Source organism: Vulpes vulpes, chromosome 14, assembly GCF_048418805.1.
Source record: "Vulpes vulpes isolate BD-2025 chromosome 14, VulVul3, whole genome shotgun sequence".
NCBI classification, from domain to species: domain Eukaryota; kingdom Metazoa; phylum Chordata; class Mammalia; order Carnivora; family Canidae; genus Vulpes; species Vulpes vulpes.
The window spans coordinates 26,483,786-26,511,650 of record NC_132793.1 but is presented as its reverse complement, the minus strand read 5'-3'; the positions used below and the strand labels follow the sequence as shown (position 1 = coordinate 26,511,650).

Here is a 27,865-nt window from a genome sequence, read left to right as displayed (position 1 = left end):
TTTACAGGTGATCATTTTTCCCATTCTTGAAACTTTATATATATATGTATTACATATTCTGTTGTATTTCTGATAACTTTCATAAAGAAAAATGGTGTGCTGGAATAGTGCAAAACTCAGAGTCAGAACTGCAACCACTAACTGGCTACATGTGTGGTATCCAAAGGGTTAAGCCTGTTTCTCCGCCTGTGGGTGGGAGGGCAGGCAGCAGCTGGGGCACAATGGGAGTCCTCAGCTCCAGCTGGCTCCAGCCTGGATCCGCCTGGATCAAGCACCACGCCCAGGAACTGGCACCTGGGGGTGGGGGTGGGGCTCTGGACAGGTGGCACCTGAAGCCCTTGGTGACCTGATAAATGTGAGGGACTCGGCTCAGGCGGATAGATGGCAGCTTCCTCCTACTGGTAAGCCTCTCCATCTGGTAAGGAAGTGTGCTGGTGACAGTTGGAGCTGGTGAGAAGGGGAAGAGGGTCTGGGACTCACGGTGGGGGTGGAAAAGGAACTGGGTGGGCTGGGCTCAGATACCAAGGGAGGCTGTTAGGATTAGCACCTGCTGAGAATGAGATTAAGTTTCTTGGGAAGGGCTCATCTATCTAATGCTCCCTGAAAGCTGTCTCCCTGTGGCTTTTCTCTGCTGGACAGATGGTGTCTGAGCTGCCTCTTGGAGAGTGGGCTCCTTGAGGGGGTGGTGTAGGTGGGGTGGGACCTGCTGCCTGCTTGGTCATGGGACTCCCTGCCCTCCACAAGCTAACTCTTACTGAGGACTCGGTAGATGCCATGCAGTGTCTGAAGCTCTTCAGAAAAAATTACCCCCATTTAGTTTTCACAGCACCTAAATGGCCCAGACAGGAGGTTTACATTTGAGGAAACTGAGGCTTGGTGAAATCAAACACTTGCCAAAAGTCAAACAGCAAGCAAACTAAGACTTGAATGCAGGCAGTCTGACTCCACAGTCCTTTCAGGAAACTACTTACTATTGGCCATGACATCTTCCCCTTCTCATTAAGTGGTAGCAATCTCCTTCCAGTTGCTCAAGCCAAAAACTTGGACTCCTGTCTCACACCTCTTATCCAATCATCTGTAAATCCAATTGGCCCGACCTTTAAATTCTATCAAAGCTCTGACCACTTCTCACCACTTCTGCTACACCTCCACCCTGGTACAAACCACCACTGCCACCCACCTGGCTTCTTACTGGTCTCTTGCTCCTGCTCCTGCTCACTCGTCCAGTTTTTTATTAGTTTCCTGCTTCTGCTCTCACTTATACAGTGAAAACAGGGGCTTTCGTTTGTTCACATTGTAGTCCCAACCTATAGCTCAACGCCTAATGCATGACAGGCACTCAATAAATATTTGTTAATGAACAAATGAATGAATGACCAATATCTCTCAGGAAATGACTCAGACACAGAGGAAGGCCTTCCTGGGTGCCCTTAGCTTTCTCAGCCCTGATGACTTTCAAGAGCCCCGAGGCAGTGGTCAATGTCCTTCCTTACTGTGAAATGTCTTGGGTGCAGAGCATCATCATTGTGTCATCCACTTGTGCCTGCACACACGCACGCACACACACACACAGGGTCAAGGGACCAGGGCTGCTTCTGAGAAGGAATACGCCTAGGGCACTTCTTCCTAAGGAACTGTCCTCTATCAGCACTGTATACACTTTGGCTTTTATTCTCGTGAGTGACAAGTCATCGCAGGGTCTTGTACTGAAGAACAAAGGATCTGACTTCTATTTTTATTTATTTATTCATTCATGAGAGAGAGAGAGAGAGAGAGAGAGAGAGGCAGAGACAGAGGGAGAAGCAGGTGCCATGCAGGGAGCCTAACGTGGGACTCGATCCTGGGTCTCCAGGATCACGCCCTGGGCCAAAGGCGGCACTAAACCGCTGAGCCACCTGGGCTGCCCCTGACTTCTATTTTTAAAAGATCACTGGTTGCTATATGGATAACAGATTAGAGGGAGGCAAGGGCAGACGCAGAGACAGCCGACCAAGTCACCCAGATGAGAGTAGGAATGAACAACAGCTAGGCCTTCCCACATCCTATTTCCAGTCTTTACTCAGGGTAGTTCCCCGGCCAAATAAGAAATAGCAATAGCACATAATGGAGAGGAACTCTATTCAGTGGTTTTCATTATTAATATAGCACCTCATTAACCCCCTCAGTAGCCCTGTGAAGTGGGTTCTAGCAGGACCCACATTTTACAGAGAAAACCAAGGCTCTGGGAAGTAAAGTCAATTGTCAAAGATTACACAGCAGACTATCAGCATCTATCCAGTATATCCAAGCTCCAAGCCCACCTTTTCCAGGAAGCCCTCCCTGACCTTACTCAAGGTCTACCATTTATTGAATACTCCCCAGGAGCTGGATGCACTGCTGAATGCTTTACATGTGTTATGTAATATTCTAATGACCCAAGGAGCCACCACCCTGGTGAAATCTGTTTTACACATGAAAACAGTAGAAGCTGAGGGAAGCAAAGTCACAAAGCAAATAAGCCATCTGTTGTCCTATTCACCTGGCACTGAACCATCTTTTTATAACTTTCTTCTGATTTTTTTCTTTTTTAAATGTATTTCACTTATTTTTTTCCTTTATGGTCACTGGTCAAGGGGTGGAGGCTGGTATCCAATAGAGTATAGTGTGGTGGCTGCCCTGCATTGGAATCTAAGTTTTCTGTCCTCTTGACCAGACTCTAAATGCTATAGGGCCAAGTCCACAAATAACATTTTTTTGTTTACCCATCCTATCCTGCTAGGCCTATGCAAAAGAGATCAGCAGGGTCAGGAGTTCTTGCAGAGGTCACAGGGCTGAATGAAGGTGGAAGGGAGGCACCTGGACTCTCCTATGAATCCCTTTATCCCTCAAGGACACACTGATCCTTTAGCTTGAGAAGCCTTCGGGACAGCTTTCTCCAAGTAAATGAACGTTCTAACTCTCTATTTCTTTTTTTAAGATTATATTCATCTATTTCATGAGAGACACAAACAGAAGCAGAGACAGGCAGAGGGAGAACCAGGCTCCCTGCAGGAAACCCGATGTGGGACTCGATCCCAGGACCCTGGGATCACACCCCGAGCTGCAGGTAGATGCTAAACCACTGTGCGTCCCTCCAACTGTCTAACAGTGGAAAGCACTGTTCCAGCCAAACCCCTGTGGACAGGTGGAATACCTGTACTCCAGGCTCGTTCTGAGGAAACTTGCAGAGCAGAAAGGAAGGGGCAATGATTTTCAGTTCCTGTTAATGTGTCTAGAAGAGGCAGCTGATTCAGCTAGATGATGTCACCTTCCCAAACCTCCTGACCAGCAGCTGAGATGGTAAAAGCAGGAAACTGGGGGATACTCAGCTGGTTAAGTCCGAACATGCCTCTGGCAAAGGCCAACAGTGACCCAAGGCTTTGGGGCATCCTCCTGAAGATAAGCAAAAAGAATCCTCTCAGTTGGCAAGGATAGTCGGTATCTTTCAAGACCCTTATCCCAAGATGATTACCCAACTCCCCTTTTGCTAAGTGGCTTTCTGTACATTCTGAACTAACAATGCTTCATTTATTCCAAAGGTGGGGCAATGGAAAGAATTCTGGTTTTAGAGCCAGACCAATCTGGATGTGAATCCAGGTTCTCCTGTATAAGCTGCAGGATCCCGTGCATGGAACTTCACTACTCCAAACTTGTTTTCTCACTGGAAAAGAAACCAGGGCCAACAGACCACTTACTTACCACACAGGCTGGGTGGGAGAATGAAATGAGAAATTGCATAGCATACCTAACATTGGCTATGTGCTCCAGTAAATGGCAGTTACCATTATCCCCCCGCCTTTTTAAAGATTTTATTTATTTGACAGAGAACAAGCAAGGGGAGCATTAGGCAGAAGGAGAGGGAGATGAGCAGGAGCCCGAGTGAGGCTCAATCCAAGAAACCAGGGATCATTACCTGAGCCAGAGGCAAATGCTTAACTGACTGAGCCACGCAGGCACCCTCCATTATTTCATTTGGATCTCTGTGAGGGAGATGTAAAGATCATCTTCATCTCTAACATTTCCAAGGGAAACAAAGGCCCAGACTGGCATGCCAGTGTCAGAGCTCAGAATCTGCATTGGCCCAAAGCTTGGAAAAGCCAAGTTCAACCCTGCCTTGCATTTCTGTTTGCAAAATCTTTGCTTCAAATCTTCCCAGCCTGGCTTTTTCTCCTAAACTACTCTCAGGTCAAATGTCACCTCCTTGGAGATGCTTTCCTTGAGCTCCCTGTATAAAAAGTTGCTTCCCTAGGTAATCCATTACTCAGTTTCATTTTCTTTCTTTCTTTTTTTTTTTTTTTTTGTTTAAAGATTTTATTTATTTATTCATGAGAAACAGAGAGAGAGGCAGAGACACAGACAGAAGGAGAAGCTGGCTCCATGCAGGGAGCTCAACGTGGGACTTGATCCCGGGTCCCCAGGATCACGCCCTGGGCTAAAGGCCGTGCTAAACCGCTGAGCCACCTGGGCTGCCCCCCGCCCCCTTTTTAAAAGATTTTATTTATTTATTCAGTTTCATTTTCTTTACATTGTTTAACCTTCTTTTTAAAATCATCTTAATTGTTTTTCAGGCTAGCTATCTCCCCCACTAATAGAAGAGTTCTGTGACAGCAGCATCCTGGACTGTCTTGTTCATCACAGCACCCTCAGTACTTAGCACAAGGACTGGCATGTAAATGGTGCCCAATAAACATTTGCTGAATCACTAAAATGAATGAATGCACTTAGGATGGCCAAAGTCTGCACTGACTAATGCCCCACATTTACTCTTAGGCTCACTGTCAGTTCAAGGTCCTGGCTCCCATTTCATATGCTGGCACTGCTACCTGGGGACCAATAGGCAGCCAGGATGGGCCTCTATGCCTGGCAATGACTCATCTATTAGGATACCAAGGCTGCCGAGGAGGGCCTCAGAATCTTTCCTTGGCACCCAAGGCTCCCACAAATTTGGCTCCAGCTGACCTTTTTGGCTTTATCACCTAAGAAGGGACTTTCTAAAAAAACAAACAAACAAAAGGGCCTTTCTACATACACACACACACACACAGTCCAAACTGGACTACTACTGCTAATGGGTCTCTTTTTGAGAGTCCATCCCAGCTGGTATATCTTAGCTAACATGGACCCCTTGCTGGGATCACTAGCCCTCCTTTTTCCTGACTACACTAAGTCCCAGCTCTAACGGTCCCTTTGCTGTGATGTGCTTCTCTTACTTGGCATTTAGCATTTATTGGTGGGTTTCACAAGATCTCTTTTCATGCACATTATGTTGTCCCTCTCTAATTCAGGTCAAAGTGTCTTGAGAGAAGAACTGGGTCTTCAATGGCAATATCTCAGTTAATAAATCTTCTGGGGAAAAGGTTCCCTTTGAAACAAAGTTGGCTGGGTCCGTCACCAAGGGGTTGAGGCAAGAGCCAGGCTCCTCCCTACTAGACTGGCTCTTTTGGTAAATGAGAAAGAAGAGATCATGCTGCTTCAGTCTAGGAGCCTAGCTGATGAGGTGGTGAGGGACCCAACAAATTCTGGACTATTCTATGCAATCTGGGACAATCCCAAGGTCGTGTGTGTGCTTGAATTTTATTTTATTATTATTATTATTTTAAGTAGGCTACATCCCCAAAGTGGGGCTCGAACTCATGACCCCGAGATCAAGAGTCATGTGCTCCACCAACTGAACCAGCTGGGAGTCCTATGGTTGGATTAAAAGAAAAACAATAAAACATTTCAAGAATCTGGGCATAATTTAGTCATTAATCTTAATAACAGGAGAAAAACTTCCTCAGTTCAAAGGGACTCATGTATCCATTTCTGTGGACTTATTTTAGTTCTGGCTCTTGTTTTCTTACCCGTAATTTTCTTTCACCTGACACCCCTAGCTAAATCCTAGTTACCTGAGTTTTCCTAAGTTGCCTCCAACTCTTTGTAGAATAGGATGAGGTTCTTTTTTTTTTTTTTTTTTAATATTTTATTTACTTATTCATGAGAATACACAGAGAGGAGAGAGAGAGAGGTAGAGACACAGGCAGAGGGAGAAGCAGGCCTCATGCAGGGAGCCTGATGTGGGACTCGATCCAGGGTCTCCAGGATCACACCCTGGGCAAAAGACAGGCGCTAAACCGCTGAACCACCGGGGCTGCCCTAGAATGAGGTTCTAATAAAAAATAAGAGTTGGTCTATTTTTCTTTTAAATGCTACAATGGTATACCAAAAAATGGTGTCCCAAACAACTCATTATAACAATAAAGAAAAGTGACGAAAATAATGCATGTAAATCACTGAATACAGTGCTTGGTTGGCACTTACTTAGTAACCATTCAAAAAGTTGAAACAACACTTTCAATTCTTAATGGCTTCACTTCTCTGGGCCTCAGTTTTTTCATGTGTAAAATGAAAACAGTATCTCAGGTTTATTCATTTGTTCAATCATTAATTCCAAAAATCATTCGCTGAATATTCACTACCAGCAAGAAACAGTTTTAGAAACTACAGATAAAATGATGAACAAACCAAAGCCCTTATAATCATGAGGCTTGTATTCCAGTGGAAGAGACAGACAAAAACCAAGTAAACACACAAAAGGAAAACATCAGATAGAGGTCTGCGCTATGACAAACAATACAAGCAGGTAAAAGACTACAGAATGATTTAAAAGTAGCTCAGCTACTTACCAAAGGTCAAAGAGAACTCTCAGAGGAGGTGACCTGGGAGCTGAGTTAAGGGAAAGAACCAGCAAGGCACACACCAGGGCAGAGCATTCCAGGTAGTAAGAACAGCAACTACAAAGGCCCTCAGGCAGGGACAAATGTGACAGGACCAGGAACAGCAGAAACCCCTCTGGTCAGAGTATAGAGAGGGAGTGGCAGAATGGATGGAGGATGGAGAGGCAGCCAGGACCAGATCATGCAGGCCTTAGAGGATTTGGTAAGGACTCTGGGTTTTATTCCAAGTGGGTGGAGGGTTGTAAGCAAGAATTTGGTAAGATCTGAACCAGGTTTTTATTTTATTAATTAATTAATTAATTAATTAATTAATTTTTTGAACCAGGTTTTTAAAAGATCACTCTGGCGGAAGTGCTAAGGCAGTAGTGACTTAAGGTCCCTTCCCAGCTCCAAACTTCTGATTCTTTCCCTGTCATTGCAGGCTCCCACAAACTGGTTGCAAGCACAAGAAAGATGCACCCTCCTCACTGGAGAGGGCACAAAGAGGAGTGGTTTCTGCCTAGGGCGGAGTAGGGAATCAGTGCCATCAGGTTCTGCAGGAGATGGAGGGAGTGGCCCAGTCAGGGAGGGGTGGGAATCCCAGCTTGGAAAACATCCCCAAGCCACCTGTATTGTTTTTGCCTCCTGTGTGGAAGTTTCTGCCAATGACACAGAGCTCTGGAATGCTCCCCCCCCCCCCCCGCCCCCCATACAACCATACACACACCCAATCTTCCGTTTAGAGAGGCACAGTTGTACTTTGCATTCCTCCCAGGATTTAGCTCAAATCTGCCCTACAGGAAATGGTCGATAAAGAGCTACTGATTGATTAATGAAGACAGGGAATATTCTCAGCCATTAAGCAAATATTAATGAGTATTATGAGTACTATGAGTACTATGTTGGTCTTTGGGGATGCAAGGTGATTAAGATGGGTTTCTTGCCTTCACTGAGCTCAGAATTCAATAGATAGACCAAAACCACAGACAGCTACAATGTTGGATACAAAAGTAACAGCAACAACATTAACTGGGCCCTCCTTATGCAACAGCAGAACATGGGGGCTTTGGGAAATGCAGGCCTGGGTTCAAATCATGATTTCACCACTTACAGGTGTGCATCTATGAGCAAATTCTTTAAACTTCCCTATGCCTCACTTTTCTCTATGAGAATAATGAGTACCTACCTCAATAGTACTGTTTTGGGAATTCAAAGAATACACATGAAACACTTAATTGCACAAGAAATGTTAGCTATTGTTGAAGTTCTCTAACATCTGTGCTGAACCTCACATATAAGAGAAAACCCTATGAAGCACGTATTACTGTCTCCATTTTCCAGAGGCTCAGAGAAGGGGAAGAAGGTGCCAAGATTGAACAGCTGGTCCATGATGGAGCCCAGATTCAAACTCAGCTCTGTCTGACTCCATAGGCCACAATTCTAATAACAAAAGATCTCATATTCTTAAAAAGCCCCCACCATAGTGCTCAACCCACAGCAGGGGCCCCATAAAGGGAGCTTTGACTATTATTCCATTGTCCCTGGAAATTTTCTAGTAGGACTGCTGTGGAGCCCAGAGTAAGGGCTTCTTTCAACCCAAAGGGGCCGGCTAAGGGTTCAAAGGTACTGACCTGGGTGCCAACTGCAGGCTTTGCTCTGGAGTTCCATGGGTTTCCCTCACTGAGGCTTGGGGTACTAATTCGGAATGTCAACTTCCACCACTAAATCAGACCAGAAACTGCCTCCAGGTGCCCAGACACCTGCATGGACAGGCAGGCAGTTTCCTCTGGGTTGACTTCGTGTCTGGCTCTATACATATATGAAACTGAGAGTAGTTTCGTCACTTAGCCACCAGCCTGGGGCCTCATGCTTGCACCTGCTCCTTGGCCCAGTCCCAGAAGACCCTGAGCCTTAGACTTGGGCTCCCTCCCTTGACCCTGCCCCAAAGGGCCATTTCTGATGACTCCCTGAAGATTTCTTTGATATGGTAACCCCTAGGGTTCCATATGAATGTGGGTGCTGTCAGTAAAGGGAAATTTTTCTAGCTGAGTAGCAGACGGAGAGTGGGTAGAACAAGGGATGGATGTTCTTGTTCTGAATCAGAGGTGAGCATGGGGTGAGGCCCACTGTACCTCACAGTTTTATGTTTAAACAGTACTGATCCTAGGGATCCCTGGGTGGCGCAGCGGTTTAGCGCCTGCCTTTGGCCCAGGGCGCGATCCTGGAGACCCGGGATCGAATCCCACGTCGGGATCCCGGTACATGAAGCCTGCTTCTCCCTCCCAGCCTATGTCTCTGCCTCTCTCTCTCTCTCTCTCTCTCTCTCTCTCTCTGTGTAACTATCATAAATAAATAAAAATAAAAAAATAAAAAAATAATAAACAGTACTGATCCTGGCTGGGTCAGAGTTCCTACTCAGCAGTCCAGCCTAGGCGGGTGAGAACATCCTGAGATTAGGAGTTAATACTCATTTCTACTTCCCATTTGAATCACACTCAGAATTCTGGCCTTATCTGGTAATTTGACTACAGAAGGCAACCAATGGTTCAGCCATCAAGTGCTAGGCCTAATGAGACAGTTTTCAGCCTCAATAAGCTCAGAGAACCTTAGTCTTTCTCCCAACAATCCTATGAAAAGAGTATTATTTCCATTTGACAGATGTTCAGATTTAAAAAACTAATGTAACTTGTCCAAATTCATGAAGCCAGATAAGTGGGAGAGCTACCTATTGCTTCCACTCAAAAAATGCTTGTGAGTTGAACAAACGAACAAATAAATGAATGAATGACACAGCAATGGCTGTGACCTCAATCAAGGAGAAGCAACAAGACCAAATATTTATAGTTCTCAAAGTGCTTTTTCATCTATCATCTCCCTGGGTCTCACAGCTAGCCCATGAGGGAGGCAAAGCGGGTGTTATCTTTCTACAACAGATGAGGCAACAGGCAGAGCTTGGGCAAGAGGCTTAAGGCCACAAAGCAAACAAGGAGTGGAGCCATCCTCACAATACCTTGTTTAATCATTCAAACACATGTTACACACCTACTATGTGCTAGGTGTGCTCCTATGTACTTTATTTTTTAAAAGAGCTTATTTATTTTAGAGAGAGAGAGAGAGAGAGACTGAGCAGGGGGAGAAAGAATCTCAAGCACACTCCGTGCTGAGCTCATAGCCTCATGTGGGGCTCGATCTCACAACCCCGAGATCACGACCTGAGTTGAAACCAAGAGTCAAGCACTTAACTGACTGAGCCACCCAGGCACCCCCAAAGATTTTATTTTTACGTAATCTCGATATCCTACATGGGGCTCGAACTTAACAACCCTGAGGATCAAGAATCACATGCTCTACCGACTGAGCTAGCAAGGCACCCTAAGTCCTATGTACTTTAAATATTCAACTCACTGATATGCCTGGGTGGCTCAGCAGTTGAGCGTCTGCCTTCAGTTCAGGGCGTGATCCTAGAGTCCTGGGATCGAGACCCCCCATGAGGACTCCCTGCATGGAGCCTTGCTTCTCTCTCTCTGCCTGTGTCTCTGCCTCTCTCTCTCTCTGTGTCTCCGTGAATAAATAAAATCTTTAAAAAAAAGTTCAATTCACTAAGCCTTCCACTCAGCTGACAAATAATGACCATGTTCCTTCTATGCTCCAGGTTCTGTAGCAGGTTCTAGGGACAAAACAGTAAACAAGGCAGAGGAGGAGGTCCCTGCCTTCTTGGAAGCCCTTGGCAAAGATTGAAGAAAATATACCCTATTGTCAAATGCCAAGGTTAGCAACACTTACTGTGTACAAAGCATGACTTGGGGCACTTGTGGAGGAGGGGGAGGACAAGGTTATGGGCCACAGTCCTCAGCTTCAGGAATCTTAAAATCTCCAAGCTCTTGGTTCAAAGGATAACCATATACTCACTCTCTCAACCCAAAAGTTTGCTCTTGGAGAGTAGCTCCAAAAGTAATCATAGCAACTTGGTCACCTGTAAAGAAACTCTGATAATAATAGCAGTAATAGTAGCTGTCATACTGAGTAATTACTATATGCCAGGCTCCATGCTAAGTGTTCCCTATATCTTACCAGCTATTTTCATGCTCCCAAGAGTCTTTCAAGAAAAGCACTATATGTTATTATCTCCTTTTTATAGATGAGGAAACTAAGGCTGGGGGAGACTAAGTAATTTGTCCAAGGATAACTATAGAGTAAGTAGGATTCAGTAATTGCCAAATTTTGTACCTAATTCTTAACAGTGATAGAATTTGTCCCACGGAGGCTATGGAGAGGCAGACACCAGGAATACCAGGAGTAGCTACTGCCTGGGAGGGCTGGAGCCTCCAGAGCTCCCAAAAGATTCTTTTTCACTCCCTTCCATCAAATCTGAACATCATGAAGATGAGAAGGTAAGGAGGAAATGGGTAGGAATGCTCAAAATATCTCTAGGGAGGGCAATAGGAGTCTCTCCCTCGGGATGCCTGGGTAGCTCAGTGGTTGAGCATCTGCCTTTGGCTCAGGGCATGATCCTGGAGTCCTGGGATCTAGTCCCACATCGGGCTCCCTGCATGGAGCCTGCTTCTCCCTCTGCCTATGTCTCTGCCTCTCTATGTGTGTCTCTCGTGAATAAATGAATAAAATCTTTAAAAGAAAACAAAACAAAACAAAAGGAGTCTCTTCCTCTCTGCTAAACCTCCAGGGAAGAAGTTTGTGACCTCTATTTGCCATCCACCACCCCCTAGAGAGAGAGACCGAAGTAGGTAGGAGTGGGAGCAGGGCAGTCTTTTCTCCTTGGGGTTGGGTGCACATCAGGGAAGGGAGAAACCTGATTGGACAAGAAGTTTGTACAATGATATGGTGCCTGTCCTTCACAAGGAACCCCCTTGGAGGAATGCCAGCACACCTTTTGGACCCAAGAACTGGTACAGCCCTAACCTGGAAGCTAAGCTAACAATTTCTAAGCATTGTAACTAGGTCATCAGGTTCCTAGAGAAGCCAGCTGTGGTTGGGGGATGGGGAGGGAAATTTTGTAGTCTACCAAGATCCCTACTTCCCTTCAGGCCCCGCCCTCCCTGAAATCTGCACCTGCTCCCAAACTGACCCCTTCCCCCAGCTGGGCCCAGATGTCAACGGCTCCCAAAGCCCTGCCCCTGTTTTCTATGGGCTAGAACCACATCTTACTGCCACCTGAGCCCTTCAGAAAGGGAGCTGTAGGACAGGAAAGGAGTGGCCTCTCTTGGTAGGTGTGTCTTGCTCCATGAGGGCAGCAAGAAAGTTGGGCCCCTTTGGGCCTGCCTAGGGTACCTTCCTGGCATTGTTGCCACAGGTGGCAGGAGACAGGTGATGTTTACCCTGCTGAGACAAGAGTTGCCAAAAGGCTTCAATCAAACCTTTGAATCTGCACCTGGCCCAGAGGCCCAAAATAACAACCAGGGCAGCCTACCTGATCCACAGGTGCCCCAGGCTTTTATATCCCTACAGTTCTGCCTGCTATATCCCAGCTGGCAAGGGATTCTCTTTCCCAGGGGTGAGGGGAGACCTGGCTGCATCCCTCCAGTGTTGGGCCTCTCCTCATTGGTCCCACCTGTACTGTCAACTATTCCTATCTCTCTGCTCAGAAGCCTCCACCATCAGTCATTGCTCCCTCTTCCCTGACCAGCTTTACTGACCCTTCTCAACCAGTTTGCCTTCTCACTGCCTCCCAAACACATCATATACTTTCTACCCTCTAGGTCTGCCCGGGTGGATCTTACCTAATGAGGCTGCCCTTGTCACATTCTTTCCACCTAATTTAAGGCTTCAAATGGTCCACATCTTTCTAATAGATAATAATGATGCCTAACATTCAGCATACTATGTCAGGCACTGTGCTAGCTGGGCTACAGGGTCACTCATTCAACAAATATTTGCTGAGTGTCTCTTATGTGCCAAGCACTCTGCTAGATGTTGGGGATGAAGGAAAAAATGAGACAAAATCCCTACACTCTGGGGGCTTAAATTTTATTGGAGGAGACAGACAGCAAACATGGGTAGCCTCTTGAGAGGTGATATTCAAGTTGAAAGCTAAATGGTAGGATGACAGCCCTGATCATATCTAGGGGAATAGTGATCCAGGCTGAAGAAATATAGCATGCCTGAGAAAGAGATTGTTACTATTATGTTCATTAAGGGATGAGTATATCTTCATTTTACAGATGGGGAAACTGAGGACTCAGTATGAATTGCGCAAAACTACACTGCTGAGAAAGCTATTATTTAAGCCTTTAGTGATCTTTCCCCTTTCTAACACTTTCCATTATTGGCACAGAAGAGGGTCTGGGTTGGTAATGCAGTTGGCAAGGGAGAAGGTGCATATTGATGATGCAGCCTGAGACTGGAAGCCTCTGGACCAAGTCATCAACTGAATAGCTGATGGTGGAAGTGGGCTGGTTTGGCAGAGGTCCAGGGCACCTGTGGGTCTGTCCTCTTCTGCTTCTGGAAACTATACCACAGACTTGGCACAGTTTGCCTTGAACCATTCACCAAGTGCTTCAGGTCTATTCCTCCTGCTGCAAATTAGTTTGCTTCCTTAGGGACAGGGACATTTTTGTCACCTAACCTGCATCTAATAATAACCCTTCATGTTCATTGAGCAGATGCTGGCTGAGCCCTTACCAAACCTCAGGCCTGGTGCCAGGAACTCAGGGTAAAATAAGCTGGTCTGGACCTGCTAAGAAGCAATGACACAGAGGCTTGAGGGTAGGCTTTGGCATCAGATACATCTGAGTGCAAGACTCAGATCTGCCTCTTAAAAGATATGTTAGTGTGGACACGTTATAGAGCCTCTAGAAGTTCTGGATTCTGTCTTGACACAGTTGTGAGGACCAAACAAGATGATTACGTCAAGGGCATAAACACAGCACTTGGCAGGGCAAACAATCAACACACAGTATCTGTTATTATTATTAAAAAATACTTTTGCATTTCTGTAATGAACACTGAGAAAGACTGATGAATCAATGACCTTGACCTCAAACTAATAATACATTATATGTTAATTAACTGAATTCAAATTAAAAAATACTTTTGCACCTCACTTTCTTGCTCAAGCCTTGATTACTCTGATGGGTTGGTATTATTCTCTCAGATTTAAGGGTATTTTAAGCTGATATGCCTCGTACTACACCACAAGCAATATATCAAGCTAAACTTCATATCTGAGTCCAGAGTTTTATTTGTGGGTATGTTTTTTTTTTTTTTTTTTAAGATTTTATTTATTTGAGATAGAGCGAGACAGAACATAAGCAGTGTTGGGGAGGTGCACAGATGGAGAGGGATAAGCAGACTCCTTGCTGAGCAGGGAGCTGATGCGGAGCTAAATCCCAGGACCCTGGTATCATGACCTGAGCCAAAGGCAGATGCTTAACCACCTGAGCCACCTAGGCGCCCCTTATCTGTGGGTGTGTGGAAGATGATCAATACATACCAACTATAACAAACCCTGCCCCCCCCAAAAAAACAAAACAAAACAAAACAAAAAAAAAAACAAACCCTGCCTGGTGTGTCTAGCAACAGAGGGGGTGGGTGGGTGATATACATAGACTGATTCAGATGGCAGAAGGATACCAGCAAGGTCAAAGGTATGGGGCATGGAAACAGACCACTGAGGGATGGGTCCCAGATCCACTCACCACAGTATCTACAGTATCACCGGCACTTAGCACATATAAAGCATTCATCAGTATTTGCTGATTTAACAAACGAAACAAAACTCTGAGGGCAGCACCAAGTAATGAACAGCCTTAGGAAAGGCAGGCTTGGTCAATAACACTGCGTTAAAAGTCAGAACATTAAAAAAAAAAAAAAAAAAGTCAGAACATGGATTTTCTGATTCTGCCATTAACTGTGGGACAAGCCTCTTGCCTTAGTTTCCTCCCTGTAATGGAACTGAACATACCCACCTCATCTACCTCACTGTGAAATGAAGTATACAAAAGAGTCTGGTAAATTAAAAAGCATTTGCACGCACATAAAAGCTATTATCATCATGCTACAGAACTACTAAGGCAGTAAAGTGTTCAAAGTGTCACCTCGAGTCTGAATCCCAGATTGCCCTAGTATTTATTAGCTTATGAGCCTCTGAGCACATGTCACTTTTCTTTGAGCCTCAGTTTTCTCAATTGTAGAATGACAATAACCTTGTAAGGTTTTAAAGGAGGGTAAAGATAAAAAACAAAGACTTTGGAGTAAGGCAGTCTTGGTTTCAAATCCTGACGGTTCCTCCTCTAACTAAGCCCTCCAAATTACAGTGTTCTGTAATGATCAAGTTATTGGGAAAGTAACACAGAGATGATGTTGGTAAAAGGCCAGTCACATAAGTGGCACTGGATAAACACCAACCATCATCTAGCTGGTACGGTGAGGGGCAGGGGCAAGGTGCAGTATTTAAAAGTGGGAGTTTGGAAGAGGCTATGCCACTTACTAACCGTGCTACGCTGCATAAGTTGCTTAACTCTACCTCAGTTTCCTCATTTGTAAAATAGGGATAATAATAGTACCAACTTCAAAGTGCTGCTAGGCGAATAGAATAATAAATACATGTAAAGCACTGTGAACAATGCCTGGCATAGAGTAAGCACTCAATAAATGTTAAATGCTATTAATAGTAAAGTTAACAATAATATTAATCACCAGTGGAATAAGAGGGAGGGACTGTTTAATCCTGGGATATGGGCATCCCATGGAATAATTCCAGGGAAGTCCCTGGACAGTTGTTTGTAGAGAAGTTTTCAGCCTCTGAAAGACTCTTCCATGGAAAGGACAAGAGGCGGGAGGGGGGGGGGGGGTAAGGGGGGTATGTTCCTGAGCTAAAATCCCAGTCCTGCTGACCAGGAGGCCAGCCTCTAGGGAGGCAAGTCAGGCTCCTTGGAAGGGACACTGTGTTCCTGGCTCCGCCTGACCAGGGGAACAAAGGCACGTGTGTGGCCAGGGAGGAGGGAGGGGAATGTTTCCCTTTCAAGAGCGGAACAAAGGATCTGAGGCATAGTTGAGCGTGTTCCAATCCCCTCCCAAGCTAGCTTCCATTCCTCAGATGATTGTCCAACAAGGTTTTCAACCTTTCTAGCTTCCTCCTGAAAGGTGAAGGGGGGAGGGGCTGGCTCCACTTCACTCTATCCTCTGTCATCAATCTCCAAGAGGCAGGATTTATACACACCAACCCTCTAAGATCTCTCTTAGGAGTCTCCATCCTGTGCGGGGGTGGGGTGGAGACCTTTGTGGGAACTCAAGGTTAATGGATGACACAAGGCACTGCAAGTGACAGGCTTAATGTCCCTCTAGGGGGAGTCCCAGACTGGAACTGCTACTGAGTGATGGAGCCACAGAGAGAGCCCAAAGAGTTCTGACCAGCCCCCCAGCACGGGACTGGGGGAAAGCCTGACAGAACTAAGTGGAAATGCATTTTCAAATCTTAAAGGGCTGATCAAGGGCTGGAGAGAGAAGCTAGGTAAAGGGTAAAGGGGGGAGCAAAGAAAGTAACTGACAAGAGGAAAGGGAGGGACATGTCAAAAAAAAAAGTAGTTTGTGGGGAGGGGAGCCTTTAGGGACATTACTTTCCAGTTTCTATACTCTCGCCAGCAGGAATCCAGCAGGAATCGACTGCAGGGCTAGGACAGGAAGCAGTCCATGGAAGTCATTGCAATGGCATTTCCTGAAGAGCCAGAGAAAACCTCTAGTTCCGAGGGGAGCTCTGGAGCTTGTCTAAAAAGCCCTGTAGCTTGGAGCTAGCTATAAGACTCCAGCTTGGACTGAGAGTCTCATCAGGGATGAAACCAAGTACCAGAAGGTCCCAAAAGCAGTTTCTTTCTGCAAAAACACTATTTGCAAAAATCAATATGTAATAAACGAGAAGCCAGAAGGAGGCCTGGGATGCAGCTCCTGTTTGTGGCTGATACACACAGTCACAGCTCTGAGAGCCTTAAGACATGGATTAACTCACTGAGCCTTCAGAACAAGGCACTATTATGACCATTTACAAGTTAAAAGACTTGCCCAAGTGGTCAAATGCAGATCCTAAAATCCAAATCCTGTCTTCCTCCTGATGTCTGATGTGTGACCTCGGTAAGCCATTTCACCTTTCTGAGCCTGACTTCCCTCCTGCTCTTTCCTGGGTGGCAATCAGTATCAAAAAGGCAAGATGGATATGAAAGTGCTTTCTGAGCTGTAAAGTGCTATAGAAATATGGCTTATTATTATTGTGGGGTCAGTAAGAAACTACCCCACATTGACACTGAGATTAATTTTTGTATTTAAAAATTGTATTGTAGCTGTTGGTAAAAAAAAAAAAAAAAGAGCCATCCTCAAATGTAACTAATGTGAAATAGGTAGGGCCTTAATCAAATTGGCCAGTGACAACCAGGATTCCTAGACTGTCCACTTCAACTTTCCATCTTACAGATATGGCAGAAACTAGAGCCTGGGGGTGAAGCAAGCTGGCTAAGGCAAGACAGTGAGTCAGAGCAGACCGACAGCAAAACAGGGATCCTGACTCTAAGTAAGACCAGTGCTTCTACCACCATGGCACAGGAGCACCAAGAGCCCTGCCATGACAGAACACTGCTAGGACCTGCCTGCCCTGAGGATGTGTTGGGAGGGCAAAAACGGAGAATGCAGTCCAAAAACGGAGAATGGATGGTGAATGAGTTTCTGACTCGAGTTCTATGGTGAGGATGGTAAGAATTTTGATACCAACATGTGCCAGGCGCTACACATCTCAGACATGCCTCATTAGGTCTTTGCCATGACCTAATGCAGCAGATATTATTTGCCCCAAGTTTCAGAGAATTCAGGGAGCTTGCCCAAGGTCACACAGCTAGATGTGGGTGAGCTGGGACCTACGCCCAGACAAACTTCAGTTATTCAGACTGAAATATTGCTAGAATGGAGAAGGACCATTAAGGACACCACATTTGGAGAGAGCTATTCCTAAAGACATCTTGCTTATTTAGCCTTGATTTCATGACCTCCAAGTGGTTAAAAAAATGTGGCTTCCATCAATACACCATGTGCAAACATGGCTATATTCTCTAGTCCCTTCCTACTACTTCTACCTCCACCTCCTGATCCAGACTAGGATCTTTGTTTTCATGTGGCAGTTGCACCAGTCTCGTCACCAGTTCCTGGCTTGCTGCTCTTGCAAGGGCAGAATTCAGATCACTTCACCCCTGCTCCAAACTTTCTCCTGGCCTCTCTCTCATTCAACCACAGCCAAGTCTTCATCATGGCCTTAGTAATGCCCTATACGATGTGGCCTTTGGCCACCTCTTCCCTCTCAATCCCAACCACTTTCCCTCTTGCTATTTCTTCTTTAGTCACATTCTTCAGGTCTTGGCTCAAACTCTACCTTTTGGTGATGCCTTCCCTAACCACTTTTTTTTTTTTTTTTTAAGATTTTATTTATTTGAGAGAGAACAAGAGTAAAAGCACGGACAAGCAGAGGGGAGGGGCAGAGGAAAGGGAGAAGCAGATTCCCCACTGAGCAGGGAGCCTGACTTGGGACTCAATCCCAGGAGCCTCGGATCATGACCTGAACTGAAGGCAGAACACTTAACTGACTGAGCCACGCAGGCACCCTTCCCTAACCACTCTTGAAACTGCAGGCCCACCTCCCTTGCAAGGCATGCCCTATACCTTGATCTGCTTTATTTTCTTTGTAGCGCTTATTATCACGTGCTGTGTTATATGTATGTAATTAAATGTTTATTATCTGTTTCTCCCCAACCAGATTGTGAGCTTCCACAAAAAGAGAAACTTAATTTTATTTAAGACAGTCTCCCTAGTACCTAGGACAGCCTGGACACAGGAGCTCAATAAATACTCTTTGAATCAATGACTGAATGATCAGATCAGTGAAAATTCCCATTACTATTATTCTGTTTTGGTAACCGTTTGTTTCTTCAGAAATTTGGTGGACCATCTCTTTCCATTGAGTACCTGCTATGCCCAAGACCTGCTCAGTACTGAGGAAAAGTGTGGACAAGATGTGGACTCCACCTTCAGGAAACTCCTAAATCTGGTAGAGAGACAACAGTGTGAGAAATGTCTTTACACTAATTTCATGCTACCAGTTATTATCCTTTCATTTATCCAAGTTCTGTTAGGTACTCTACCAATAAAAATGGTGTAACCCCTCTTCCTCCAGGCATTTGACACTCAATTTTCTTGAGTCTTCTCTTCCCCAGGTTAAACAAAATGACCCAGTGGGACTGTCTACTGTCTAACTCAGGTCTGTCAACTGGGAAAGGGGAAGACAGACTGTCGGCTGGAAGGAAGAAAAGAAGCTGCTCCAGGAACAGAGTGACTCCTTCAAAGAAAAGAGAGGAAGTCCCTAGGGAGAACTCTGTGGACTTAGGGTCGGGGTAGGGACAAGACCCTGCTAATGGAGGTAGAAGATTATACTTCGGTCGAAGAGAAGCTCACTAGGAATTACCCCTAAATCTATCCCTGCCAAACCCAGACAAGATCATGGTTCTGAAAGTGAGCCCCGTGATAGAAGGCTGAGGATGTTGGAAAATGATGACTTCAGGACAGATACCTGCTGGGGAAAGGACAGCTAACAACTAACTGCTGCTTCCTGCAGCCCAGACAAATCTGGTGACTGCCCACACACAAGTCAAGAAAACCTTCTGGGTTCTGTTGGGACCCCTTGAAAAAACACCTGGGTAATTTTCTTCCAGAAGTTGAAGGGCTCTACAGGGCCACTGGGGAAATTAGTCTCAGGAAGTCTGGAAAATCCTGTGATAGTGACAGAGTTTCAAGAGCAACCTCAAATATACATCCAGAAGAACTGGGTGTTTTGAGGTGGAGTCCCTGAGACATTTCTACCTCACTTTGGGACCTGAATGAGATTACTAAAAATTTCCACGTTTGGGGTTTCTAATGGGGTTTCCCCAAGAAAACCACAGAATTGCCAACAGCTGCTGAGATCTGTAAAGGTCACTGAGGTGCTTCAGATAGCATATAGCCATGGCATATAGCCATGCCAAAGAATAGGCAAGAAACCTACAGAAACTACAAGACCACAGAGCCATGAAGCCTGGGAAAGGCCAAATTATTTTTCCTCTCTCCACACACTGTTCATCGCTCTTGACAATGGTTTTCAATCGAGCTAAGGGGTTTCCCAGGGACAGCAATTCCAAAATGGCCTAGCCCACCTGGGTCCTCACCTTAAAACTGTCCATATTCCCATTGGAAAGCTTCCAAAACGCTCTGTCCCTATATAGGTCACATCAGGTTCCATTCTAGATGAGTATCTTAGGAGTTGGCTTTGTTTCTTGAGAAACTATGGGGCCAAAGTTCAGTTTTCTGAGGCAGATGACCTACTCACTAAATGAGGTGCTTCCACCCTACAATTATGGCCCAGGAAGGGCTTTTGTTCTAGATTCTTTACTAGAGTCAAGCTATGGCAGGTGGCTGTCATTATTCTATTTTACATGTAGAAGAGATGGATGGACAAGAGAGACAAACAGGTTCAGCATCTTGCCAGGTGACTTCAAGCAGGCAGTGGTGTGGCTACGTGTGGAATTCCAGTCCTTGGAGCTCACCCATAATTAAGTAGATATATCTGAAGCAGGCCACCTTCTCTCCACATGCACATGATTCTTATCTATTGGCAGAGCCTGAGAGGGTTTAACAATTAAGAATTAACAAGAAGGCCACTCTGAATAGGCAAAACCCTGATGCCTACTCGAGTTTTACCAATGTCAGAATCTGAGGCTATACACATTCCTTTGGGAATATGCTCCTGCCAACAAAGGCACCGTTCTACCTGCAGCTACCTGAATCATGTCAGGATCACAGACCAGAGTGAGCACCTCCACAAGCATGTTTTGTTTGGCCCAACAGCATTTCTGCCTTTTTCTGCCAGGATATCCGGGTCAATTTATTACTCCTAGAACAACCTGATACGGATGGAAAAGACTTCAGAGTCAGGCTGACTGACCTAGGCGAAAATTCTCACTCAGTCACTTAACTGGCTGAAGGATACCCGGAGCCAGTCATTGAGCTATCAGGGGCTTCACATGTCAACTGGGAATAAACCTACCTACCTTGAAAAGTTATTGTGTGAGATATGTGAAATAGCATGTCATTTCCATGAGGGAAGGTATCATGTGCAGCTAACTGCCAGCATCCAGCACAGCGCCTGCCTCATAGTAGATGATCAGTACGTTCTGGCTGCATAAGTAAAAGACTCAAGACAATGCCTCATACATAGGATGTACTTCATAAAGGCTCATTTCCTTCCACTTTTCTGTAGGGATGCTAAATTTTTTTTTTTTAATTTTTTTTTTTAATTTTATTTATTTATGATAGTCATACAGAGAGAAAGAGAGAGGCAGAGACACAGGCAGAGGGAGAAGCAGGCTCCATGCGCCGGGAGCCTGATGTGGGATTCGACCCCGGGTCTCCAGGATCGCGCCCTGGGCCAAAGGCAGGCGCCAAACCGCTGCGCCACCCAGGGATCCCAGGGATGCTAAATTTAGAGCATATCCCAGCGTGGTAATGGCCCATAAGTCGTACCCTCATGGATTCACCACAGCCTCCAGGAAGGTTTTGAGATGGCTACTGTAGTAGCCAGCCTGTGCAGCTCAAACAGGATGGTACGAGAAAGGGAAGTGAGTGGGTAGCTTCCATTCAAAGGATCTCTACTTAAATGTTCTTTACCTCCTGGCCTCAGGGAGCATGAGTGCCCAGAAATGGTGCTGACATAACTGGCTCTTCTGCACACATCCCCTGTTCACCAAGAGGAAGTACATATGGTATGTTGCCTAACGGGCTCTGAAAATTCTTGAGCAGAGACAGAAGATGGAATTTCAATCCAGGGGTGATCTAATGAACTTTCCCTGTGCTGCTGTCTAAAACCTCTTTCCATATATACAGTACTGGGTGACCGGCAATTCTCTGATCCAGGTAGTCCTCTGCGGAGGCTGGTCGATAGAACAGGCACCTCTCCCAGACTGCCTCTTGTTAATAGCTGGCAACAACCCACCTGGTATTAGCACCCCTGGCCAAAGACAATAGTCAGGCAAGGTGGGCACAAGGCCCAAGTCTCTACTAGGAGATGCCTCAGAGGCTTTGTCTGAAGTGCTGGAATCCTGTCTCTCCTGTAATCAGCTGAACAAATATTTGCCCCCAAAGAGAATCAAAGCAGGAGGGAACAGGCCAGGTCATCACACAAACCAACAGGAACTATTTAATCATTTATCCCCCCAGGGAGTTCACTTACAGAAAGGCTTTCAAGTCTGGTCAGCCTTAGCTCTAGAGCTCTCCACCTTTACCTCCCCCAACCCCACCCCAGTCATCTGACCTCTATTGACTTGACCCCTTTGTGTTTTACAAGAACTGGCAGCAGGAAGAGTTAATGAAGTTGCAAAGAAATGGGAAATAAGACAGGGGGAAGGGCAAACTAGGCGGTCTCTGGCTCAGAGGTAAACTGAAGTGCCACGCCCTAGGCCCAGCCTATGGATAATTTGCATTCTTGACATTCCTGAATCTGTGGTACTTGGGCCCTTCCACCTCAGCTCCTTCAATAGATGACTTATTTTCCACAGCCTGCTCAATTTTCTGGGTATTCTGAGGGGACCGAATACCCCTTACAAGCCCTGCATCTCCCCTAGGCAAGGAGATAAGCAAGGAAATGAGGATTGAGTTCACTGTAGGGCAAAAATTGCCTACAATGAGCACTCCTAAGAACTTCTCACCACTATCTGCTCCTAAGTTGGTGTTGGGCAAGAGAATTCTCCATTGGGGGGAGAGGAATGAGGGCATGACTCCTAGGCCCACAAAGTGTGTCTGGAACCAATAACTACTACAGAAACTTGCTGGTGCCAGTCACTGCTCTCATTAGCTCCAGGATTTACAACACTCTGCAAGGCAAAGAGGGCTTGCCCCATTTTTTTTTTAGTGTAAGAAACTGAGAGGCTCAAGGTAAAGTGGCCTGTCCAAGGTGGCACAGCTGGGTGAGTGACAGGGCTGACACTCAAACCTATGTCAGTTTGTTTCTGAAGTCTGTCACTGAATCTCAATATCCCAAAGAGCCCCCACAGACCAGGTTCTTGCTTTGCCAGCCAACAGTGCTCCGTGAAGAGGCCCTAGGGCCCTGGCCGGAAAGCAACAGGCAGAACAGCTAGAGCTCTCCAACCGACCCCAGGCAGTGAGGTGCAAAGTCCCCAGGCTTACTGCGTGACACAGCAAGAGCTCCAAAACCAGGCCAACCATACGGAAAGTTTGCACACTTTAGAGCAAATGAACAGAGGAGTGCAGCACAAACACAACCAGCCCACTGGCACAGCTTACCACTGCCCTAAAATCTGACAATCCTCAGCCATCCAAGCCACTATAGGAACTTCTGCCTGGCCATGCCCCATTCTGAGAGGAGACGAATGTGTATGCATCTGAGATGCATCTGAGACAAGAGGAACATGTATGCAAACTCTGAAATAAACGGAACTTAATTTGTGGGAGGGAAGGAAGCCCAGGATAAGACTGACATCCCTGGGGGAGTAAGAATGAAGGGGCTCAGAGGTATTATACTCATCAGCCCTTTTTGTGGTGAGCCATTTTGTCAGGCTGTGGGGGAACACTAGAATAACCTCCCACTCGCTAAGATTTGGGGCCAAATAAACACACAGGCTATGTTTTCCTCTGCTGAGAAACTGAACACAATTATGAAAGAGTGGGGTCATGAGAGTGACCAGGATGAAAGTCAAGACTAGGTTACCCGTATTTGAGAACAGTTAACCTCTTGTCGTGCAGGGAGGTCACCTCTCCTTAACAAGCAGTCTCCATAACCACCCAGCACAACAGAAAGAGATATGGATGAGAAGGCTATTGGAGATCTCTTCGATCAGAGGCTGAGAGAAAGGTAGTATACACAAGGGGCGTGGTCCTTACCCAGCCGCCGTTCTCCTGGATCCAAGGCTCTAGGTGGTCATTCAGGTAAGTGGCCATCCAAGCTGCGATCCGACTCACCAATACCTGCATCTCCTTGTCTACGCTCTCCACGCACAGTGCCCCACCGAAGGAGAAAAAGGCCACAATGCGACCCCAGTTCACCCCATCCCGGAAGAGTTCGTTCACTACCTGCTCAAAGCTCTGATATGCTGTCCCTGGGGTGATGTGAAGCTGGGATGTCAGGTCACTGAATGCCCGCCGGTACCTCAGTTCAAACTCATCCCCAGCCTCCCTCAGCGCTTGTTTCACCGCTGCCATGGGGATCACCTCCCGGGCATCCAAGCTGCTGCTGTGGCCAGTGGCTCCATTCACCGCAGGGCTGTCTGCCAAGTGCCAGGATGGGTTGCCATTGATGGCACTGGGGGTCTCCATCTCTGATTCAGTCCCTTCTGGGGCCTCAGTTCTGTTCTCTTCCACATCACTAAACTGACTCCAGCTGTATCCTTTCTGGGAAAGCTTGTAGGAGAGAAAGTCAACCACCAGCTCCCGGTTGCTCTGAGACATTTTTATAATAGGGATGGGCTCGACCAGTCCATTGTCCAAAACACCTGCTCACTCACTGAGTCTGGTCTCTGCTTAGTGGTTCTCTTCTGAGGTCCAAAGCCAAGATAAGGTTCTGATGGGAGAGAAAGAGCTTCAGGAAAAAAAAAAATTAATATGCATGCCATTTAACCTACAATATTCCATTCCCCTTCCAGGTACCAGAACTGGTTTCTTTGTGGTTCTTAGGAAGGTCTGGGTCTAGCGTCCAAAAGACTTCAATGAAGTCAAATTGAAAGCACCCGTGGGCTCTTTCTGAATCACCACACCGGCTTTTTTTTTTTTTTTTTTTTTTTTGGTACCTCAGCCACCCCCTTTTCTCTGAAACGCCTTCCTCAGAAAGTCACCCCCACGGACAGTCTGCCCCCACCCCCACCTCCGCACCACCTACATTTAAATCCGTCTCAGGCAACCGCAGGCAGGTGCAACCCCCGGAAGATCTTTTGTAACATAGGTCGGGAGAAGAGGTGGCAGCCGGGATGCCGGCAACTCAGCCGGCCTCACGGCGGCTGGCAAAAAAAGGAGCTCCGGCTGGAGGGATCATGCGACCCGACAGGCTGAGAGCCCAGAAGGCGACACAGGAATTACGAAGCTCAGGAACCGGCCCCCTCGCTTGCTTCCTCCTCCATCGCCCGGATCGAGGGCGGCCACTCGGCAGCGGCCTCCTGCCACCCGGGAGCCCAGCCCCCTCGCTCTTGCACGCCCCTTGGCTCTCCGCCTCCTACTGGGAGCCAGGAGAACTCTCCCGGAGGTGGCTGGTGTGGGCTTTAGGTTTTTTGTTGTTGTTGTTTCTATTTAAGTGCCAGCTCGGGGTAAGGCTTCCGAAACCCTGAAGGGACTTCTCAATGGGGCTCAAGGTTTCGAGAAGGGGCAGCGGGAGGGGGAAGCTGCCTCGGATCTGCGGTCTGACTTCGGAAAGGCCATCCTCGGGCCTTTCCGGGAGGCTGACGGCCGGGGACCCCCCAGAAACACCGCTGATTTTCTTTGAATTCCCCAAAGGCCCTGGACGCGGAGGCGGTGGGGGGGGATTGCCGGGTCCTCCATTCCCCGCACGGACACAATGGCCGCCGGCGCCCTGCACAAAGACGGGGTGAGGGTGAGGCGCCAGGCCTCTCCTCGGGTCAGGGAGAGGGACTGAGGCCTGCTCGCGGCCCCCCTACAGCTGAGACCACGTTTTCCTGAGGACAGGCCCAAGGCAGCTTCCTGGCGCCCCCGGGAGGGCTGGGGGGCCGGGGGCTGCACGTCTCCGGAGCCCGGGGCGGGTGGGCTGCGGCCTGGCGGCTTCTCCCGCGCGCTAGGCCGGGTACCCGCCCGGCCACCGCCCCGTTGCCAGGCAACTGCTCTCCCTCAGGGGCGCCCCCTAGCCCTTTCAGGGAGGAGGGGTCTCGCCCCCGGCGGCCCGCCCCGGCGCAGCCAATCAGCGAGCCCAGTCGGCACACAAGCGGGACGGCGAGGGCTCCCATTGGGCGCCGCGCCTGCCACGCACAGGGGAGGCGGCGCTCTCACCTGCGAGCCCCGCGAGCCGTGGGGGGCCACATTCCCCCTTCGTCGGCCAGGTCGTTTCCAGAGGCTAGGGCTCTTCGTGGCCAAGTTCCGCGCCGCGGACCCGGGCCGGCCTACCTGGCTGACGGCTCGCGCTGTCTCTTCCGATCGAGCCGGCCTCAGTTTCCCCTGAAGAGACCGGGGGAACTTGCAAGCTCAGTCACTTCCGGTGCCGCGGCAGCGCGCGCGAGCCCGAGACGCAAAGGGAGTGCGCGCCTTGAGGACTGGCGTCAAGACCTGGGAGAGGGCGCCCCCTTGCGGCAGATCTGGGGAATCTGGAGACGCAAAAAAAAAAAAAAAGAAAAGAAAAAAGGCAACGTTTATATTCACATTTCCAGGAGTTCGTTCGTTTAATCAGTCAATTTCATCCGTGAGTTTATTTATCTAAAAAGCATCGCGTTGTAGCTAAGAACCTGCGCCTGGGATTCCAGCTCTGTCAGTTGTGGATGTTACTCAATTTCCTTAACTGTAAAATAGGTAAAAAAAAAAACAAACAAACACAAAGAAAACCACCTATCTCCCTCATTAAAGTTATTGCGAGGATTGAAAGAGTTGTTATTTGTAAAATCTGTAGCAGCACAGTGTGTGGTCCATAGTGTACGTTGCATAAATTTATTCAACAAATGTTTGTTATTTGGGTTTCTGAAGAAACAAGACAAGACAGGGCCCCTGCTTTCATGGAGACAAACCCTTGAGCAAGAAAGAAACAGTAAATAACTTTGAAAATACACAAACAAGGTAATTTCAAATAGTGACTAGTGCTATGAAAGAAGTAAATCAGGGTATTGTCATAAAGGAAGTGAGGGGAGGGTACTGCTTTAGACTGGGTGGCCAGGGATGGCCTCTTTGAAGAGAGGACATGAAACCCAAGACTTGAAATATAAGAATTTGCTGACCCATGATAAGAACCTAGAGAACAGCAACCTAGGCAGAAGGAACAACTTATGCAGGATGTCCTGAGGCAGGAAGATCTTGGCATGTTCCAGAAACTGAAGGAGAAGCAAGTTGATTGGAAGGTAGGGGAAATGTGGCGTGGGAGGAGGTTGGAAAGTTAACCATGGAAGTGAGTTAGACTTGATTTTAAACACTGAGAGGTGTTTTACGTTGATCGGTTAAAAACACGTATATAGGAACACCGGATATTAAAAATATGAAAAGAGCATAGGATGAAAAAGTTAAGTCCTCCCTGCTTTCCAATCCACAGTTCCCCCCACAGCGATCATCATTCTCTTCTGAGGTCTCTCAGAGGTGGTCGCTATATTCACAGGCAAATTACGTGTACAGATTTTTTTTAAAAAAGATTTTATTTATTCATGAGAGACACACAGAGAGACACAGACATAGGCAGAGGGAGAAGCAGGCTCCCTCTGGGGAGCCCGATGGGAAACTTGATCCCAGGATCCTGGGATCATGACCTGAGCCAAAGGCAGATGCTCAACCACTGAGCCACCCAGGCGTCCGACACAGACTTTTTTTTTTTTTTTTACACAAATGATAGTTTACTATAGACTCTTCTACATCATGCTCTTATGACTGAGCTCTACGTTTGCAGCCTGCCTCAGTTTTTTAAATTAAAACACAAGTTTATAAAGGCATGCCATAATTTACTCACCTAGTATTCTATTTCTGAACACTTAGGTAGTTTCCATTCCTTTCCTATTATAAATTATGCTATAACTTGTCCATTTGTTATTTTGCATATGTGGGAGTTTATGTTAGGAAAATTCCTGGAAGTAGAATACCAGTAAATGAGGTATGAACTTGTTTTTGTTTTGTTCTAATGGATATTGGCAAAGTACTCTCCATAGCAGTTGTACTAGTTTGCCCTCCCATCAATAAAATATGAGAGTTTCTCTTTCTTCACATCTTGAACTTCAGTGTTATCAAACCTTATTTTCTTTGCCAATCAGATAGATAAAAACCAAGAGGCACTTTTATTTTTCATTTCTTTTCATTGAGGGAAGTTGAGCAATTTTTCATATTTATGAGCCTTTTTGGGGGGAGTTCTAATGAATTCTCTGTTCATTTCATTTGCCCTTTTTTCAGTTGGTCCTTCTGTTGAGCTTTTTCTGATTTATAGAATTTTTATCCTTTTTTCC

General features: G+C 46.7%; 1 protein-coding gene and 1 long non-coding RNA gene across 10 annotated transcripts in view; one reads left to right on the top strand and one right to left on the bottom strand.

Moving 5' to 3' along the window:
* BCL2L1 (BCL2 like 1) overlaps positions 1-27,865 on the bottom strand; it is a 64,997-nt gene that overhangs the window by 25,785 nt on the left and 11,347 nt on the right. For 2 of the 9 annotated variants that reach the window (XM_025986072.2, XM_072736158.1), the window contains exons 2-3: positions 25,731-26,041; positions 23,625-24,318 (exon numbers count right to left, since the gene is read on the bottom strand). In XM_025986072.2, the coding sequence (XP_025841857.1) occupies positions 23,625-24,188 (564 nt within the window). In that variant the 5' untranslated portion in view covers positions 24,189-24,318; positions 25,731-26,041. Of the gene's footprint in view, positions 1-23,624; positions 24,319-24,615; positions 25,567-25,730; positions 26,042-27,865 lie in introns of those variants that run through there. The other 7 variants (XM_025986075.2, XM_072736159.1, XM_025986076.2 and 4 more) reach the window with 5 other exon arrangements.
* LOC140595371 (uncharacterized) lies at positions 265-5,752 on the top strand. Its single transcript, XR_011996948.1, has 3 exons — positions 265-401; positions 2,957-3,085; positions 4,587-5,752. It is a non-coding gene; the product is annotated as an uncharacterized lncRNA (long non-coding RNA).